The sequence below is a fragment of the Salvia hispanica genome, chromosome 3, assembly GCF_029641045.1.
Source record: "Salvia hispanica isolate PSC_SH4W2 chromosome 3, Shi_PSC_v1, whole genome shotgun sequence".
Lineage (NCBI taxonomy): Eukaryota > Viridiplantae > Streptophyta > Magnoliopsida > Lamiales > Lamiaceae > Salvia > Salvia hispanica.
The window spans coordinates 41,470,338-41,490,400 of record NC_142694.1 but is presented as its reverse complement, the minus strand read 5'-3'; the positions used below and the strand labels follow the sequence as shown (position 1 = coordinate 41,490,400).

Below are 20,063 nucleotides of genomic sequence, written 5' to 3'. Positions count from 1 at the left end.
TGTATTCCAGAATATGACCGTATATCATCTGAGCCGGGTCGAATATTGGCCGGTTCGATTGAGGATTCATGGAGAAACTCGATTGACAAGTTCTCAAACAAGCTCGTGAGTTGGTCGAGTATTGGACGTGTTTTTTTGTTTCTGAAATTCATTCTTGCTTTCTAGTTAAAAGATATACTCAGAATTCAATCTAGAATTGTAGATGAGGCATGAATCGAACCGAACCAAATGTTAGCAGGCTAGATTGAAGATTCATGAACAAAATTACTGATTAAAAAGTTTACAAACATGCTAAAGTCCAATGAACAAAATACCAATATGAGCTCAAGTTCGGCTCATTTGCACTGTGATTAATATGAGTAAAATTTGATTTTGATGATTTGAGAAGGAGCATGTATAAGAATTTTGATAAAAAAAAAGGTTACAAATTAAAGATCAAAAATTAAAATAGCATAAAGAATTAATTTTTGAGGTGGGACATAGATGTCAAGTAGCTTCGTTCCTGTTTGGATAAGTTTTTTTCCGATACGAGCTTCGATTAACTGTATTCGTTTACAAAGCTAGTTCATTTTTGTAATGTTTATTTTTTTTTAGTATTTGTAGATTTGTCTATGATTTGATAAAAATTAGATATTCCAATCTTAAACAAATAAGTTTTTTAAATCTTTTTCCAGATACTATATGATGCAAAGTGAGGAAGAAAAGAGTCATTTAAACATTAAAGTAGTAAGTTCTCACCAATAAGCTGTAACATAGTAGGCAGCGTGGAGCTGTGGTGACTTGAGGTCACGAGTTCAAACTCTGTCACCCGCTAGAAAATTTTCGACCTTAATCCGTAAATCCGGTCGAGTAGGAGTAGTTGGATTCCGCCAAAAGCGGGTTTGGTACAGTCAAACCCAAAAATTACTAAGTTACATAGAGTTTAACGTATAAAATTTGGCATTCTGAGTATTTTAATTAGTTTAAGTAAGGATTTATTTTCTACGGAGTATAATAGGAGTATGCTTTTATTTGTATTAATAAAGTTTGCTATACTTTGTGAAAATATTAGTAGAACAAATAATTTAGATGATTTAATTAGCCCATTTACAATGTAATCGGGCCCTACATTTCCCACAAAGGCCCAATATTATTGATCTATTTGGGCCCACTTAGCGCCGTACAGCTAAAAATGAGTTGACAAAAATAAAGGAAAATAAAAAAGGAAAAAAAGGTGAAAAGGAAAGATGAGCTGAATGCAGCTGTTCTTTTACATACCAATATAACTACAATTGTTGAATAATATGTTTATAACTACAATTGTTGAATAATATGTTTCCATAATTATATCTGATCAAAACTAGGATATCACACAATTTTATTAATCTCAAATTTAATTAATTAAATAATAGCTTCACCGCCACCTGTCACACAAAACCTCAAAAATGTTTACCTCTGCAAATGATATCTTTGTTAGCCTGTATTGCTGATCTGTATTCACTTATAAAGAACTAATCAATTCTCATTAGTCATTACTCAACACGTTAATTTTGATTGTGGAATGTTTTTTCTGTTTCATTAAGTAATTAAAAATTGGTTCTTGATGATTGGAGGGGCCTTGCACTTACAGTTCATTCCTTGTCATCAATCCGCGTTTGGTCCATTTCCATGTGAATTTCGCTTCATATTCCTTCAATTTTTCTTGTGGATTTGTTTGATTTTCCAGTCACCATCAGATCCCTCTGCATATTGCCACTCTCTTTTGCTAAATTAAAGAAAAAAACACAGTGCACACACTGGAAGTCTTCCTGTCTTCTTATTAGGTAATCCCAAGTTTCCTTTCTTGTTGGAATCTTTTAATTATTTCCTCTTCAATTCATTGCTGTGTTGTTGGGATTTGAGATCTTATTTTGATTGTATTGTGTATTTGGCCACAATTTGTGATTGCAGGTGAAGAAGTTCTGAATTTGAAGGGGTTTTGTTTCTCTGCTGAAAAGATTGGATTTTGTTGAAGTGGGGTTGGAGATATAGTGTTTATCTATTTCTGGGTGTTTTGGGTTTTTCTGTTCGTGGTGTGTGTGTGTGTGTGAATTTCACTTTTCTTGGAGAAAAAAAAGTGAAAAAGGGCTGTGGGGATTGAAGTTGAGTCTTGTTTAGTGGATATGATGGTGGGGATCGGGGTGATTCGAATGTTATCTGCGATTTGAAGAAGGTTTGAAGTTCGGTTAATTAGTTGAGCTCGGAGACAAAGAGCTGTGGGATTTAGTTATGGGGTCGAGGGGGGATAGATATGAATACCATGATCTTGTGCCATTAGCTGCACTGATCAATAGGGAGCTGAGGAATGAGAAAATGGAGAGGCCCGCGGTGAGATATGGCTCTGCAGCTCAGTCGAGGAAAGGGGAGGATTATTTCTTGATGAAGACTGATTGCCAGAGAGTTGCTGGAAATCCATCAACGTCGTTCTCTGTTTTTGGAGTATGTGATCCATTTATTTGTCTCAGTTTTATGAAGTGATGATTGTGTTTAGTCACTTGCTTTTGTTTTATTGAGCAAAATCTGTTTGAGATTCTGTATGTTGGAGAATCTCTATCGTTGAATCGTTGTGTCCTAATAAAGAGGTTGTCGGTGAAACTTAGGCCATGTTTGGTAGGGGTGATAACTCCACTAGGGATGGAAATCTATGAACAAAAATGACCTTGTTCATAGATTTCCATCCCTAGATGAGTTATCACCCCTACCAAACTATTAGCTCAGTTTGGTTGATGATTCTTGAAAAAGATCTTTTCATAAATGATTGGATTTTGTATATTGGGAGTTGTTCTATCAATTTGTGGATTTGGTGTGTCGGAGAATTTACTATCTTTGATTCGTTGCGTGTACTAAAAGGTTGTCTGTGCAACATAGGGTCTATTAACTCAGTTTTGGAGTTTTTCTGATGATTTTTGAAAAATGTCTTTTTGTATAATTGGAGTTATTCTATCAATTTGTGGATTTGGTGTTTCGGAGAATTTACTATCTTTGATTCGTTGCATCAATAAAAGGTTGTCGATGAAACTTAGGGTCTATTAGATCAGTTTTGGAGTTTTGCTGATGATTCTTGAAAAAATCTTTTAAAAGATTATGGCCTTTGTTTGATGGGATTTAATCTATGAATTTGTAGATATTCGATGGGCATAATGGGAGTGCAGCTGCAATATTTTCGCGAGACCATTTGTTAAACTACGTGTTAAATGCCATGCCTCGTGGACTTGGACGGGATGAATGGCTACATGCTTTACCTAGAGCTTTGGTTGCCGGCTTTGTGAAAACCGACAAGGAATTTCAGGCCAAAGGCACGGATCCTGCACTATTTAACTGATTTTTTGATCTGTCGAAGTCTTATTTTTATGTGCTTAAATAATTAACTGAATCTCGTCTCCTCTGCAGGAAAGACTTCTGGCACTACAGCTACATTTGTGATTATTGACGGGTGGACAGTTACTGTCGCATCTGTTGGAGATTCGCGCTGCATTTTAGATGCTCAGGGTGGCGGTGTTTCCATCTTGACCGTTGATCATAGACTTGAAGAAAATGCAGAGGAGTTAGTTCCTTTTCTCCGAGTGTAATGTTAAATTCTTGCTTTTCGTATACTTCTCTCACTGAAAATCCGTTCGCTTTCTAAACTTACAGAAGAGAGCGTGTCACTGCCAGTGGAGGCGAAGTGGGGAGGCTTAGCATTTTTGGCGGGACTGAGGTATGATCTGCATCCGTTTATTATAGAAAGCTCGTTATTGGATTGAGGAGAAATAGTGATTTTCTCGCCTTAATTGCCTCTTCAGATTGGTCCTCTTCGTTGTTGGCCAGGCGGTTTGTGTCTTTCTCGATCAATTGGTGACATGGATGTGGGCGAATTTATCGTTCCAATACCCTATGTGAAGCAAGTAAAGGTAGCTTTTATACCTCTTCAGTACTTTCTTGTTTTAGCATGACAAATTTCTTTCCGAAACAACTGACTTTGTTCGTTTACGTGAAGCTATCAAGTAAAGGCGGAAGGCTGATAATCGCCTCTGATGGCGTCTGGGATGCATTGTCATCAGAAATGGCTGCAAAATCGTGCCATGGATTGCCTGCGGAGCTTGCTGCTCGTCTAGTGGTGAAGGTACCGATTACCAAACTCATGAAAGCCTTTCAGTCTTTATTTTACACGAATCTTCTCTTTTTGGCTATACGACAAAAAAAATTGTTAGTTTTACCATAAAGAGAAGATTCGTGTAAATCTCGATTTACATGAATCTATTCATAGTCATCATAAGCCCTTTATGGCATTCCATTATCTCATTACATCAAAACGCTATTGTATAGGAAACGTTGAGGGCGCGTGGGCTCAAGGATGACACGACTTGCATAGTCGTCGATATAATTCCTCCGGACAATAACAAACTGCCGCCTTCTCCCCCGCCCGTGAAGCACAACAAGCTCAAGGCGTTGTTTTTCCGGAAAAAGTCTTGGAAATCCAACAAATTAACAAAGAAGCTATCCGCAGTGGGTATCGTTGAAGAGCTATTCGAAGAAGGATCAGCAATGCTTGCTGAAAGGTCAGTATGCAACCTAAAAACCCGTTTCCTTACCGTTATTTGAGTTAATATGAGTTTCCGAAGGATTAGATGGTCAAACGAGCTCAAAGTTTTTCGATCCATCAAATCATGTATATCAAATTATCAAATTATCTCGGTATTTTGTGTGAATTATCGTACAATAGAAAGAAAGTTGTCGTTTTGAAATTTCGAACAAAAATTTTAGAAAATTTAGTATCCATCTCTTCTTTTTTTTTCGTCCGCCCTGTTTGGAAATGCAAAGACCTCGTAAAATAGGGTCAACAATAATAGTAATATGTGAAGTTGTACAAAATCTTGATCTTATTTATTAAAAAATGGCAGGCTTGGAAATGACGAGCCGACTGCGCAGACGGGCGGTCTTTTTACGTGCGCCGTTTGCCAAGCTGACCTGGCACCGAACGAGGGAGTCTCGGTTCATGCTGGCTCGATATTCTCGGTGAGTTTGAAGCCATGGCAAGGCCCGTTCCTCTGCTCCGACTGCCGGGATAAGAAGGATGCGATGGAAGGGAAGAGACCGAGTGGAGTTAGAGTAGTATAGGTTAGCTCATCTTGTTCAATTGCTGCCATTCTTTTGTTCTCGTTGCTTCTCCTTCTATTGTTCTTCCTTAATTAGGTGATTGTTTTGGATATCGAATATTAAAATCGATAATATTTTGTGTAGTTAATTCATTGTTTAAATAGGAAAAAAAACGAGTGCATTCTTTTGTTAACATGTTGGAAATGAAATTGGTGGTTACTGATTAGTATGCATATGGTTTAGAATTTTGGATTTTAAATGGAAATTCTCCAATTTTTGATGATTTTTTGTCATATTTTATTTTGCACTCTACCTGTTCGACAGAAGTCCCAATACAGATTGTGCTGCCTAAACCGGTTCAATGAAAATTCTAATCTAGCTAAGTGGATTTTCCCTTTAATTTTTCTTAACACTGACACTTGCAATGAAATATTGCCACACTAGATACTTCACATGTCAACATAAATATTCAAACAAAAAACTAGAAAGATCCAGAAGTTGAATAGGATGGCGCTGCTCTAAGGGTGGGTTATAGTTGAGGCTTAGGTGGAACCTCCAATGACTCGAGTTTCCCTTCCAACATCTCTACCACCCTCGTCATCGACGGTCGGTCTTTAGGGTTTGTCTGAATGCACCACAGCCCTACAATGATCATGTTTCTCTTCAAAGGCTGGCTTTCATTTCTTTCTGCATTGACCTCAAGTTCCTGGTAGAGATAATTTGGGAAGTATATTTCACTTGTATGATCTACATCTCTTGGATCAATTGTCCTCCTTCCTCCGGCCATTTCCAAAACCAACATTCCATAACTATACACATCAGACTTGTAAGAGACGACGTTACTAGAAAACACTTCAGGGGCAATATACCCTCTATTGTCCCTCTTGCCACCGACATGGAGACTATGCTTGATCTATTCGGACATAGTTTAGCAAGCCCAAAATCTGAAATCCTTGGATTCATGTCCTTATCCAGAAGTATGTTCTGAGGCTTGATGTCCAAATGCAGAATTCTCGTATTACATCCTTTGTGCAAGTACTCCAGCCCCCGAGCTATCCCAAGAGAGATCTCAAACAATTTATCCAATCCCAACCCAGATTCTTGAGACGATGAAGCATTTTTGCCAATGAACCTTTCAAGGGAACCATTAGGCATGAAGTCATAAATGAGTGCTCTTTTCGAACCTTCGAAACAAAACCCCAACAACATGACAATATTAACGTGGGAAGTTCTGCTAATACTGGCGACCTCGTTCATGAAATCTTCCCCGGTTCCATTTGAATCGTTCAAGAGTTTTACAGCTACAAGACGATCGTTTGGAAATTGTCCTTTATAAACACTGCCGAATCCCCCTCTTCCTAAATTTTCACCAAATGAATTGGTCATTTTCTTGATGCTCGAGTATTTGAATCTCACCGGTGCAAAATTCCTATTGTTCTTCAGTAAGAGTTCGATGTCCCTATAACGTTCCTGCTTCGCCTTTGCATGATACCTCCAAATGCAAATGGATACAATCACCAAAGAGCAAATGGAAACGAATGCAATCACCAACGAGGATGTAAGAACAGCTATGGTAACACCACCACCTGCTGAAGTAAAAAATGCTGTTCATACGAATCTCAGAAGAATGTCATAAACAGTATGCTGATCCGTTATCACATTGAAGTTCAAGTATTAGGGTAACGGAGACACTGCTATTGAATTTCAACATAGAGTAAAAATTGATTACCGATCATCATAATTAGTTTGAGTTATTGGTGAAACAACCAGAAAACCGATCTCTCTACGATACTGATCAACCTTGCTAATACTAAGAAGCTAAGAGATTGTTGCTTTGCACCATGAAAAGTATATGAGAATCGAATTGCGTGTACTTTTCAGATTCATCAAGTCGTTGATTGATTCAGATTTCAGAGATACACGGACCAGTTGACTTGGAATTTGGACTTGAGGTTAAACATATCCCAACTTAATTATTGGTTTATTGATTACTAAAGGTGTTTTTTTTAAGGGACGGCCCTACTCAGTAGCTGCAAGACTTTCCTAATCCACATATAGATTTTTGATAGAGTGCAAGTAGATTTTAGATTAGTACTATCAAATCACAACGTAAGCAACTGTTGTCTCGCCAAATAGTAGAGTGGTTAATGCCTAAACCTATCACAGTTCGAGCCTACTACAATTAGCAAAAAGAAGAAAGAAAAGACTAACCTGTTTTGCTGCAGTAGAACTGCATCTTGTTGTCAGTAAAACACTGCCCTCCACGGTGGTAACATTCGATACAATCTTGATAGACATTCCACTCTAGAGTGAAATCAGCAGTCAGGAGCTGTAATAGATCAGCTGAGCTGTTTCTGGACTTGATAGGTCGTTGTATTAACACACAATCTGGAGGAATAGACGGAGCCTGATCGTGATGAGTTGAGGGGGATTCATAGTAGGCGGTGGAGTATTTACAGGATAAATTGCGATAACCTGGGAAATAATCATGTGGAGTTTGACTGTAGCATGTGAAGAAGGTGAGGTTTGGGGAGAATGTAAATGACACAAACGGAGAAGAGGGCAGATACAGATCTCTAAAAGGGAGACATGTGGATAATTTCAATGCTTCATGAAAATAATAATCGCGGATATAGAATGAATTTGTGGACGCCTTCCGTAAAATTTGATATGGAAATGTTGTAGCTCGTGTGTGTATTCTTGGAGATTCCTTTTCAGAATCACAGCCATAAACTAAGAACAATCCGCAGTCGGGATCATCACTAATGGTGAAGGGAAATTCTAGAGAAAAGTTTCCACATGTGTATGATTTGGGACATATGGAATCAGCTTTGAGTGTTAGCAGCAGAAGAAGATGGCATAGAAACAGCATTACATGTTTGCCAAGAGCCATTCTCTCTCTTTCTAGACTTGTGTAGTCTTGTGCTGGATTCTGTTCTTGAGATGTGTGTTAACTACTAATATCTTGACTTGAATCCATCAAGTTATTGGCTCCATCCTTCACTCTAAATTCTAATAGACTTGGTCTTCCTTTCTAGTTTGGTGAGTGGGAGGCACAAGCTCCCTATGCTACACTTCAGTTGACTAGTACTGACCTACACTAAACATTAAATTTTTAATGTTTCACACATAATACTAGAACCTTTACCATGATTAATTCTAGCAACTAATAGACCAAATATCCAAATAGATCAAGTGTTTTGACAATGTTAGTAGCAAGAGGGATAATTTGTAGGAAACTATATACTCCGTATATAGTTATGAAAATGAATATAAATGCAAATCCTGTGAGATGAAATAAAAGTGTTAAAGTTGAGTGAAGTTCCAATATTGCTACATTAAACTTTCAAGATAAATACTAGAAAGATACAGAAGTTGAATAGGTTGATGCTGCTACAGGAGGTGGGTGAAAGTAAGGTTAAGGTGGAACCTCCAATGATCCAAGCTTCCCTTCTACCACCCTTGTCATCGTTGGTCGGTCTTTAGGGTTTGTCTGAATGCACCACAACCCAACAATGAGCATTCTTTCCGCATTGACCTCCAATTCCTTGTAGATATAATTTGGGAAGTATATTTCACTTGTACGATCTACGTCTCTTCAATCAATGGTCTTCTTTCCTCCCGCCATTTCCAAAACCAACATTCCATAACTATACACATTGGACTTGTAGGAGACTTCTCCGAAGTTCCTAGAAAATACTTCAGGGGCAATGTACCCTATTGTACCACTTGTCCCCATCATAGAGACTATGCTTGATCTGTTTGGACACAGTTTAGCAAGCCCAAAATCAGAAATCCTTGGGTTCATGTCCTTATCGAGTAGTCGACTTGATAGGTAGTCGACTGAATACACAATCTGGAGGAGTAGGCTGAGCATGATCCTGATGAGCTGAGGGAGGTTTGTAGTAGATAGTAGAGGTTTCACAGCATGACCTGTGATAACTTTGGAAATAATTTTGGATATGCAGTAGGGCAGTTTGATTGTAGCATGTGAAAAAGGTGATGTTAGGAGAGAATGTAAATGAAACGAAAGGAGACTCGGGGAGATACGATGAATGAAAGTATAACACTTGGATGAGTTCAGTGATTCTTGAAGCCCTCTGTCGTGAATTAGGAACGCATTTGGGGAAGTCTTTTATAGAATTTGATGTGAAGATGTATTAAAATTTGTGCGTAATGTTGGAGGTCCCTCTGCAGAATCACAGCCATCAACTATGAACAATCCGCAGTCGGGATCATTACTAACGGTGAAGGGAAATTCTAGAGTAAAGTTACCACATGCATAGGCTTTGGGGCATTTTGAATCAGCTTTGAGTAGTAGCAGAAGATGGCCTAGCAACAACATTACATGCTTACCAAGAGCCATTGTGTTTTGTGTTGTTTTTTTTTTTACTTGAGAAAGTTGTAGTAAATGCTGATGTGTGGATTATATTAACTTTGGCACCATCCTTCACTCTAATTGACTTGGCCTTCCCTCTTCACACTTCAGGTAGAATTGACCTACACTACACATCCTTTTATTGGATAGGACATATATAAAGTTTCCTAAGCCACGCAACTTTTCGACCCTTGACATATTAAGAAGAGTATGGTACTATTTTGGTCCTTTACATATGGCCGATTTATGATTTTGGTCCAGAACATTCACTTTTCAAAAAGTAAATCCGAAACAAATGAAGAAGATATCGTTTGCATACTTTTTTTAAGGCACCGTCAATTAGCAAAAATTTGACCGGATTAGACTTAATCTGAGATTATTAGTTGGTTAATATTATGTTAATTATTTTGCTAATAATTCAATTTTTTAAATATTTTTGAATATGAATAATCAATTATCATTTTTCACTAAAGCACTCCGATTCCGACCAAACGTCAATCTCTCTCTTTTCTTTCTCGTCACTCTCTAAGAAGAACCCTAGTTCCGATTCCGACCGATTCCGACCGATTCCAACCGATTATTGTTGGTTGCCATGAGTTGGAAGTCGTCGTACCCAAACCACCGTTACACCGAAGGTCTCTCCGACGTGAAAAAATCTTATGCGAGGAAGAGGAAGAAGGCTGAAACGAGCGATTCACGTTCGCCTGACACCGAACAAGGACCATCGGCTGCGTCGGGATTTGTGGGTTCTAACTCTAGCTTTGACGCAGATGTCCATTCTTCTCTGAAAATGAACCCTACATCTTCAGTGGGTGACCGTCGAGCTTCCCCAGAAAGCGACCCCGATTTTGAGAGGACGAAGAAGCCCCGATATCCCCGTCATTGTGGGTTTTGATGGTTTTTGGGTGTTGATGGTGTTAATGTTGATACATTGCCTTATGAAAATATTTTTTTGTGGATGTAACATGTAAATGAGGTTGTTTTTTAGTATGTATCAGGTGTAAATGGCTTATGACATTACCTTATGACATTATCAGGTGTAAATGGCTTAATTTGTGATCTGTTGTTCAATGCAGTACCTTATGCCTATGTCTTTTTGATCGGTTAAATGTTCAGGACCAATACGAAGTAAAAAATGAATATGAAGGACCACTTTGTATTTTATTTTGTTGTCCATTTATTGGTTCAATTTGATGTCAATTTATTGGCATAGTCGATGAAGAAACAATCACATAGAGGAAGCAATCTCATAATGTATGAAACCAACATCACTCACAAAATTTTGTAACTGTAACTCTGCAATTGGTGTGCGTAAATGTTCAGGATCAAATGGAACTAAAAAATTTATAGGAAGGACTACTTTGACTTATACTTTAGGATTGTCCAATTAGGGCTTTCTGGCGATTTTTCTAAGAACATCATAAACGATTCACCGCAAAATTCAAATACGAACAACACTACAACAAATTCAAATTACTTATCTACTTCAAAATTCAAATAGGATTAACAAATACTACATCAAATTACTTGAATATACACATAAATGTTGCAACAACAACAAAACAAAGAACAACAAAGCTCAAAACATTCATTAATTTCTAGATTTTTTTCGTAATTTCGGTCAAATTCAAAGCCAGCTCCTCAAAATCGGCACCACCGACCGAGGATGACGAAGAAGAGGCCCGATTTGGCTCGTAATTTTGGCATCACGATTTGGCTCGCACCACTTGAAGAAACCGCATTCCTTCGTCTCACATGTGAAGTAAAGCTTCCCCCTCGACGGTTTGCCTTGTCCGATGACAATACAGAGCGCCGCCATCTTCTTACAATAGCAGAAAGCGTAGCTAAATCGGAAGTCTCCGAAGTCGCGGTAGCGGTCGTGGTCGACGGAGACGGAGTTCCGGCTACACGTCGAACGGCCCATGTTCGAAGGTGTTTGTGGAGGAAGAAGAAGAATGAGATGGAAAAAAAGAATTAGGGTTATTGGGGAGGAAGAAGAAGAATGAGCAGGAGAAAAGGGGAGAGAAATTTGAATGAAATGAGATTATGATTTTTTGTTTAATATTAGACTATTTAAAAATGTAAAGCCAAAAATTTTTAAAAAAAATATTGAATTAGCTACGGTAATTAAATTCTGCTAATCAGGTCAAATTTTTGCTAATTGACGGTTGACCGTTGAGAATTGACAGTGCCGTCAAAAAAGGATGCAAACGATATCGTTTTTCATTTGTTTCGGACTTACTTTTTGAAAAGTGAATATTCTGGACCAAAATCATAAATCGGCCATATGTAAAGAACCAAAAGAGGATTATACTCTATTAAGAATCCCCTAAAATCCTGGTGGTGAATATATCAAGTGAATTTTTAATGTTTAACACATGTATCTTTACCTTTATTTATTCTAGCAAATAAAGATAGATCAAATACCCAAATAGATAAAGTACTTAGTAGCAAGATGGACAATTTGTAGGAACTTAAGATTATTGTCTATATGACAACCTTAATTGAACATGATAATAGGCTTGTACCTCCGTATCCTTCATTCCTACGGAGATACTAGAAAACTACGTCTGGTGGATAGATGAACCATGGTTGTCTGACAGACTTCTAAATAAAAAGACTATTGTCTATATGTATAGCTAATATTTATGAAAACAAATGCAAATCCCGATTAATGTTGGAAGAAGGTACAACTTTGCTACATTAAAATTTCACATAATTACCATACAAATTCAAGAGCAAACTACTATAAAGATTCAGAAGTTGAATAGGCTGGGGCTGGTCTGGGGGATGGTTGAAGGTAAGGTTTAGGTGGAACCTCCAATGATCCAAGCTTCCCTTCCAACATCTCAACCACCCTCGTCATCGTTGGTCGGTCCTTAGGGTTTGTCTGAATGCACCACAACCCAACAATGATCATGTTTCTCTTCACAGGTTGGCTTTCATCTTCTTCATTCATTGCGTCGAAAATATTTCCATCTCTTTCTGCATTGCCCTCAACTTCCTTGTAGAGATAATTTGGGAAATATATTTCACTTGTATGATCGACATCTCTTGGATCAATGGCCTTCTTGCCTACAGCCATTTCCAAAACCAACATTCCGTAACTATACACATCAGACTTATACGAGACATCTCCAAAGTTTCTCGAAAACACTTCAGGGGCAATGTACCCTATTGTCCCTCTTGCTACAAACATGGAGACTATACTCGACCTATTTGGACACATTTTAGCAAGCCCAAAATCTGAAATCTTTGGGTTCATGTCCTTATCCAGAAGTATGTTCTGAGGCTTGATGTCCAAATGCAGAATCCTCATATTACAGCCTTGGTGCAAGTACTCGAGCCCTCGAGCTATCCCAAGAGCGATCTCAAACAACTTATCCCATCCCAACGAGGACTCTTGAGACACGTTGTTTCCAATGAACTTTTCAAGAGAACCATTCGGCATGAAGTCATAAATGAGAGCTCTTTTTGAACCTTCAAAACAAAACCCCAACAACGCGACAATATTAACGTGGGAAGTTCTGCTAATACTGGCAACCTCATTCATGAAATCTTCCCCGTTTCCATTTGATTCATTCAAGACTTTCACTGCTACTAGACGATCGTCTGGAAATTGTCCTTTATAAACACTGCCAAATCCTCCTCTTCCTAAATTTTCAGTAAATGAATTGGTCATTTTCTTGATGCTGGAGTATTTGTATCTCATTGGTACAAGATTCCCATTGTCCTTTAGAAAGAGTTCGATGTCTCTATCACGATATTGCCTTGCCTTTGCACGCTTCCTCCGAATGAAAAGGAATACTATTATCAGAAGGGATGCAAGAGAGGCTATGGTAATACCACCTGTCGAAGTAAAAATGTTGCTTAGATGTATGATGTTTCTCAGAAGAAAAATTTTATAACTGAAAACAGTATGTTGATCCATGATTGCATTGAAGTTCGAGTATTAGGGAAACAAAGACGCTGTTATGAGAAATCGATTACCAATCATCATGTTGGTATAACTGAAGATGAGAATGTGACATACCTATGAAAAGTATCTTTTTAGGTCTCGTGTTTCCTGCAAACGAATTCAACATTAGAATTCAAATTTTAGATGAAATAACCAGAAACTGATCTTTTCAACGATGCTGATAAACCTTGCTAGCTAATACTAAGAAACTACGAGATTGCCGCTTTCCACACCATGAAAACTATATGAAAATGAATGAGATATAGTGGAATTTGTGGTTTGTTTAGTCGACTTGCGTTTACTTTTCCAACTCATCAAGTCGCTGATTCAGAGATACACGAAACAGTAACAACGATTTGCAGAAGAATTGATGTTAAACATGTCCCAGCTTAGTTTTTAGTTGCAAGAGTGTCCTAATTCACCTATAAAATTGCTGAGTAATGATATGTTATGTTATTGAATACACCCCTATGTCTGAGTTTTGTGGTAATCTTACCGAGTAACTTGCAGAATTCACGCAGAATTAAACATACAACCATTACAATATTAAGAGTCCTAGCTATAAGCTCAAAACCATTTCCAAATTAATTAAGGCCATCCACAATGGGGCGGGTCTGTCGCATAGTCTGCCACTGTAGCACCCCGCCCTAAGCCCAATCCTTAGTCCGCGCCCTATGCATCGTCCGCGGACTATGCACACATTTTTGCATAGTCTAGCCTATTGTCCGCCCCATTGCAGGGGTAAGGACGATATATCTCGGGCGAACTGCCAAAGGTGGCGGACTGCAACGCATGCGCGGTCAAACCGGTCGCGTTTCTGGAAGATTATTTACCAATTGCTACCCTTACAACACTAATATGGAAATGCAGACAAAATATGGAATAATCGAAACCTTTCTGGCAGATTATTTGACCATTCGCAGCCTAATTAAGGATCAAATTTGTTATGTTAGAACCAAGATATGGAATGATGAAGTTGAAACATTAAATACCTCGTTGGCAGTAGAACTGATTGTTGTCGTTAGTGAGACACTGCCCTCCTCCATTGAAACATTCATAACAATCTTCAGACAAACTCCACTCTAGAGTGAAATTCGGACTAAAAAAATCGAACACCTCACCAGTAAATCCGTGCCCAGACCTAAGTGGCATTTGATTCATTGCACATCCCGATTCAGGAAGAACATCAGCAATTACTACAGGAGCTTCCTCTGTCGCTTGTCGCTTGTAATAAATGTCTAATATATCGCAGCTTATATTCTCGTACTGCGCGAAGTAATCTACGACTCTTTGACTCGGATTGAAGCAGTTGAAGGTGGTCAGATTAGGAGAGTACGAAAATGAGACGAAAGGAGATTTTGGCAGCGATACGTTTGCGAAGGAGTTACAGCTTCTTCCATTGAAGAAGTTTGATAGATCAGAATCGTGGACCAGAAATTTGTTGTCCGAGACTTTCCCCAGCAGATCCATCGGAGTTTCTCCTAGATAAATTAGTGGATTTTTGTGAGGGAGGCTGCAATTGACTGGGAATAATCCGCATTCGGAGTGATGAACATCGGTGAAGGGGAATTCGAGGGTGAAATTTCTGCAGGGGTAGGATTTTTGGCATTTTGATTCAGCTTTGAGGAGATGAAGAAGAAGAAGATGGCTGATTAGGAAAAGGAGTGAGTGCAGATTTTTGGGAGAAGCCATACTTTGAATTGCTTCAAAATTCATGCGCTTCAAATAGGCCAGAATATCACTCATATTTCATATCCGTCCCAGAAAGATTGTCTCAGTTCATTTTCTGCACTCGTTTTACAAAAATAAAAATAAATAGGTAAAGTTGAAATAGAGTAAAATAAAAGAAAGAATAATGTAGGTAAGATTATTCTCTACGTTATTCTCTCTTTTACTTTACTTTCTCTCTACTTTAACTATTTATTATTATTTTTGCAAAACGAGTGTGAAAAAGGAAATGAGACAATCTTTCTGGGACGGAGGGAGTACAATACAACGCGCTTGTTGACTTGGAATTAGTTATCGAAGACTACTAGAAGGCCAAACCTTTGTCTTACAATAAAGGTCCTACTTATTTATAACATTAATGTTAAAAAATATAAAAAAATTGAATTAAATAAGTTAGTGGAAATGGATTCCGGTTATATATATTAGGTTTATAATCAAATGCGAGTGAAATAAATTGGTGGAATGTAGGGTCTGCATATCATTTATGGTAAAAGTGAAATATGCGTAATTCTTATTGTGAGACGTATCGAATAGTAAAATAAGACTCTTCTCGTTTGGTAGGACGGAGGGAGTACTATATATATACTTACATACATAAAAAATTATAAAAAAAATACATCTCCATTCATGAACAATAGATCTATAGATGGACGATTTTTAATAAAAAGTACTCCCTCCGTCTCGGCTAAGATGACACATTTCTTAGCCGGCACGAGATTTTATGAGTTATTGGTTAATGTGTTTAATTGGAGAGAGAAAATGTGGGTGTAAGTATTAAATGAGAGAGAGAAAGAGAGATGAATATTTTAATTCGAGTCAGAAAAAGTGGTTGGGTGTATTAACAGGAGAGAGAAAGTTTCAAAAAAGGAAATGTGGACAAACTAAAAAGAAAAACATGTCATTTTAAATGGAACAGGTGGAATAGATACAAAAAAAAAGAAACAAGAAAAAAAAAGTAAAGCATGAGAAAAGAAAAAAAAAGTAAAAACATCAAATTAAGAAGGAAAGCAGTAGATGAGAATTAAAATATTTTTTTTGCAAATTTGCAATGAAGGATAATCACAGACCGCCACGTGTCGAACCGGTCCGGTCCAGTAGTTGCTGTTGAACTCGGTTTTACTATTATCAGTTGTCACTTGTCAGTTGTCACACTTCCGATCAGTTAGCATCGCTTCTTCTGTTTAGCTCAATGCAACTTCTAGTGAAAAAGCTTCCAGAATCGAGGTATCTTATCTTGCTTACAATATAATCTAGGGTGGTTTTAATTGAGTTGTTCCAATTCTTTTCGAAATTATTTGTTTTGTTTGGATTTTTTATTTCTTTTCTTGAATTTTCGTTAATTGATGAGTAGCATCGAGAATAAGCAAGAACGTGTGAAAGAGAGTGAAGTGGAAAACTATAGGAGTAGCTGATAAATTCGACTAGCCCACAATTGATATGAATTTTCTGTTGGACGAAAGTCCCAATAGATATTGTATTGAGCCTGTACCTCTAATTCACTCCAAACCTAGTCGCCTATTTTGCTTTATTTTGCTGTGGATAATAGTTTTTCCACACCAAACCTTGTTGGATTTAGATACTTTGCATGTAATAATACTAAGAAAACAATGTTAAACTTATCAATAAGTAGAATCCACAACTTCATTACAATATGTCATTGCCTAGTACTCCCTCCGTCCCACAGAAGTTGGCACACTTTCCTTTTTAGTTTGTCCCACAAAAGATGTCACATTTTCCTTTTGGAAAAAGTTCTCTCTCACATGAATATAAAAATTATATTTTCTCTCTCCATTTAACACACAAAACAAAACCTCCTAAAATCCCGTGCCATTTTCAAAGTATGCCAACTTCTCTGGGACGGAGGGAGTAGTATTTAATAGGCTGTAGAAAACTGGATTGATTGACTAGGACTAAGGTGTAGAAATGACAAAAGTTGGGATTGAATAAATATGGAGTAGTAATAAATTCCCAACTTCCCTTTTAAGTATAACGGTGACTGGCAACCATTTCTGACTATCTAGAATGAACCTGACTTTTAAATGGACATAATTTCCTGTCTTGTTTCTTCCTATATTTCCTTTTCAAGAGAAAAAGAAACAGGAACATTCTTGTTGTTCAGTAAACAGTGACCCTAAACACTTTCTACAATAAAATTTAACATAACTTACCATACAAATTCAAACAAAATACTACAAAGATTCAGAAGTTGAATAGGATGATGCTGCACTAGGGGCTGAATTTAGGTAAGGCTTAGGTGGAACCTCCAATGACCCCACTTTCCCTTCCAACATCTCTACCACCCTTGTCATCGACGGTCGGTCCTTAGGGTTTGTCTGAATGCACCACAGCCCAACAATGATCAAATTTCTCTTCACGCGTTGGCTTTCATGTTCTTCGTCCAGTGCTCCAGCAAGATCACTCTCTTTCAGCATTCATTTCAATCTGCTTGTAGAGATAGGTGGGGAAATATATTTCACTCGTACAATCTACATCTCTTCGATCAACGGTTGTAGTCCTTCCTCCAACCATTTCCAAAACCAGCATCCCATAACTGTACACATCAGACTTGTAAGAGACTTCTCCGAAGTTTCTAGAAAACACTTCAGGGGCAATGTATCCTATTGTACCTCTTGTCCCCATCATAGAGACTATGCTTGATCTGTTTGGACACAATTTAGCAAGCCCGAAATCTGAAATCCTTGGATTCATATCCTTATCGAGAAGAATGTTCTGAGGCTTGATGTCCAAATGTAGAATCCTCGTATTACAACCTTGATGCAAGTATTCAAGCCCTCGAGCTATTCCAAGAGCGATCTCAAACAACTTATCCCATCCCAATGCGAACTCTTGAGACAAGGAAGCATTGTTACCAATGAACTTTTCAAGAGAACCATTAGGCATGAAGTCATAAATGAGAGCTCTTTTTGAACCTTCAAAACAGAACCCCAACAGCGCGACAATATTAACGTGGGAAGTTCTGCTAATACTGGCGACCTCGTTCATGAAATCTTCCCCATTTCCATTTGATTCATTCAAGACTTTCACCGCCACAGGACGACCATCGGGAAATTGACCTTTATAAACACTGCCAAATCCTCCTCTTCCTAAATTTTCACTAAATGAATTGGTCATTTTCTTGATGTAGGAGTATTTGTATCTCATTGGTGCAGGATTCCCATTGTTCTTCAGAAAGAGTTCGATGTCCCCTACATGACCTTGTTTTGACTTTGTACGCTTCCTCCGAATGAAAACGAATACGATCATCAAAGACAATGTAAGAGAGGCTATGGTAACACCACCTGTTGAAGTAAAAAAAAAAATGTTTTTTGATGAATCCCAGAAGAATGTATAATCGAAAACAGTATGATCACATTAAAGTTCAAGTACTAGGGAAATAGAGTCGATAATTTTTTTTATCACCGATATTCATAATTAGTAGAATATTGAAATAGAGGTGGACTGAAGATGAGAATATAGTTAGCATAGCATTGGTGACATACCAATAAAAGTGATCCTTCTACGTCTCGTATGTTCTGCAAACAAATTCAACATTAGCCATCTAGTTTAGGTGAAACAACCAAAAAATTGATCTTTCTATGATTGGTGCTTTCCACCATGAAAAGTATATGGGAAAAGAAGCTAATGTAGATGGATACTGAACTCAAATGGAATGGATCATGCAATAGATATTGATAAGCAATCCTTCTACGAGGCCAATCCTCAAACGAGGCTCTATGCTAAATTACCGTCTTTGAACTAAACTCAAGATTCAGCATCCCTTTCAAACATAAAGGGACTTATTTATAGGACTTGCAAAAGACATGACGAAGTGAAGATAACATTTAAAGATAGAGTTGTAGATTCTAACATTTAAACATAGATTTCTAGACTTCTCACAATAAAGTGAAGATAACATGCAAATATAGGTGCATTAATTACAACACCAATTTATATTTTATTTGGCCTGGGCCAAAATTAGTGGATATTCTGGGCTGGTTTTTGGTTGGTCTGGGCTGAAATTATTTTGTAGGGCTTCATAGAATTTGAGAGGCCCATCTGGAAAAGAATATGCACTTGGCCCAATTTTTGGTTCGAGTTGGGCCGTTTCTTTTTAGGCCCAATAGAATTTTGGGGTTGGTCACCTCTATAGTAATAATTTGGTCATCAATCACTTAACCTTACATATTTATGTGGAGTCGGACATCATGAAAAAAAATCAACGCTCACATCAAATGTGAACCCCTACTCCAAATGAAATTTGGGGCAGAGCTAACGCATTGTGAGCTCGATTGTAACTCCAAAATCCAAATTTAATCTCTCATGGGCTAGAGATAAGATCGGTTGACCCACTCAATCTACCCTAGATCCGCCATTGAAAATACAATCAGATATATGTATATGTTTATTAAATTATTCCCTCGGTTTCTTCATTTTTCCATTTCTGGAAGTTTCTTCATAGTTGAGTTATTTCTATATATGGTAACCTTTTTCTCTCTTACTTTACTCTCTCTACTTTATTCACTATATACTTTATTCTCTCTACCATTTCCCCTCTCTTACTTTTTTTATCTATTTATTTAACACTACCAATATTCCTTTCTAAAACTCCGTGCCGAAAAGTTTCGCCCCAATTATGGCGAAATGGAGGGAGTACTAAACTACACATAAAAGCTTATATATGTGATAATCGAGTTTTGCATTAAAACTCGTGACATTTACTGCGGTGGTGTTTAACAAGGATAACAAAACCTATAAAGAAAAATATTGGTTGTTGACAAATAAAAATAGTTACCTTCTTCTCTGCATGTGAATCTATTCAAATTGTCACTAACGCACCGCCCTCCTCGACCATAGCAATCATAGCATTCTTGAGAAACATTCCACTTCAAAGTAAACTCAGCACTC

At 37.7% G+C, this 20,063-nt stretch overlaps 2 protein-coding genes and 2 pseudogenes across 3 annotated transcripts; 1 reads left to right on the top strand and 3 right to left on the bottom strand.

Annotated features, from left to right (window-relative positions):
- Nucleotides 1-1,483: 1,483 nt before the first annotated feature.
- LOC125209404 (putative protein phosphatase 2C 15) lies at nucleotides 1,484-5,320 on the top strand. The gene is made up of 9 exons (XM_048109008.2): nucleotides 1,484-1,802; nucleotides 1,930-2,457; nucleotides 3,143-3,314; nucleotides 3,409-3,562; nucleotides 3,652-3,715; nucleotides 3,801-3,908; nucleotides 3,995-4,120; nucleotides 4,324-4,556; nucleotides 4,899-5,320. The coding sequence occupies exons 2-9, from the start codon at nucleotides 2,248-2,250 to the stop codon at nucleotides 5,113-5,115; spliced, it is 1,284 nt and encodes a 427-aa protein (XP_047964965.2). The 5' UTR covers nucleotides 1,484-1,802; nucleotides 1,930-2,247; the 3' UTR covers nucleotides 5,116-5,320.
- A 242-nt stretch (nucleotides 5,321-5,562) lies between these two features.
- On the bottom strand, nucleotides 5,563-7,985 carry LOC148930803 (rust resistance kinase Lr10-like; annotated as a pseudogene).
- Nucleotides 7,986-12,117: 4,132 nt separating this feature from the next.
- LOC125210031 (LEAF RUST 10 DISEASE-RESISTANCE LOCUS RECEPTOR-LIKE PROTEIN KINASE-like 2.3) lies at nucleotides 12,118-15,122 on the bottom strand. The gene is made up of 3 exons (XM_089067204.1): nucleotides 14,423-15,122; nucleotides 13,506-13,538; nucleotides 12,118-13,321 (listed from the first exon to the last, which is right to left on the bottom strand). Exons 1-3 carry the CDS (start codon nucleotides 15,120-15,122, stop codon nucleotides 12,219-12,221), a joined length of 1,836 nt encoding a protein of 611 aa, XP_088923330.1. The 3' UTR covers nucleotides 12,118-12,218.
- Nucleotides 15,123-17,130: 2,008 nt separating this feature from the next.
- Nucleotides 17,131-18,839, bottom strand: LOC125210036 (LEAF RUST 10 DISEASE-RESISTANCE LOCUS RECEPTOR-LIKE PROTEIN KINASE-like 2.5; annotated as a pseudogene). Its single transcript, XR_016136497.1, has 2 exons — nucleotides 18,659-18,839; nucleotides 17,131-18,457 (listed from the first exon to the last, which is right to left on the bottom strand). The product of XR_016136497.1 is annotated as an LEAF RUST 10 DISEASE-RESISTANCE LOCUS RECEPTOR-LIKE PROTEIN KINASE-like 2.5 (transcript).
- Between the last annotated feature and the right edge of the window lie 1,224 nt (nucleotides 18,840-20,063).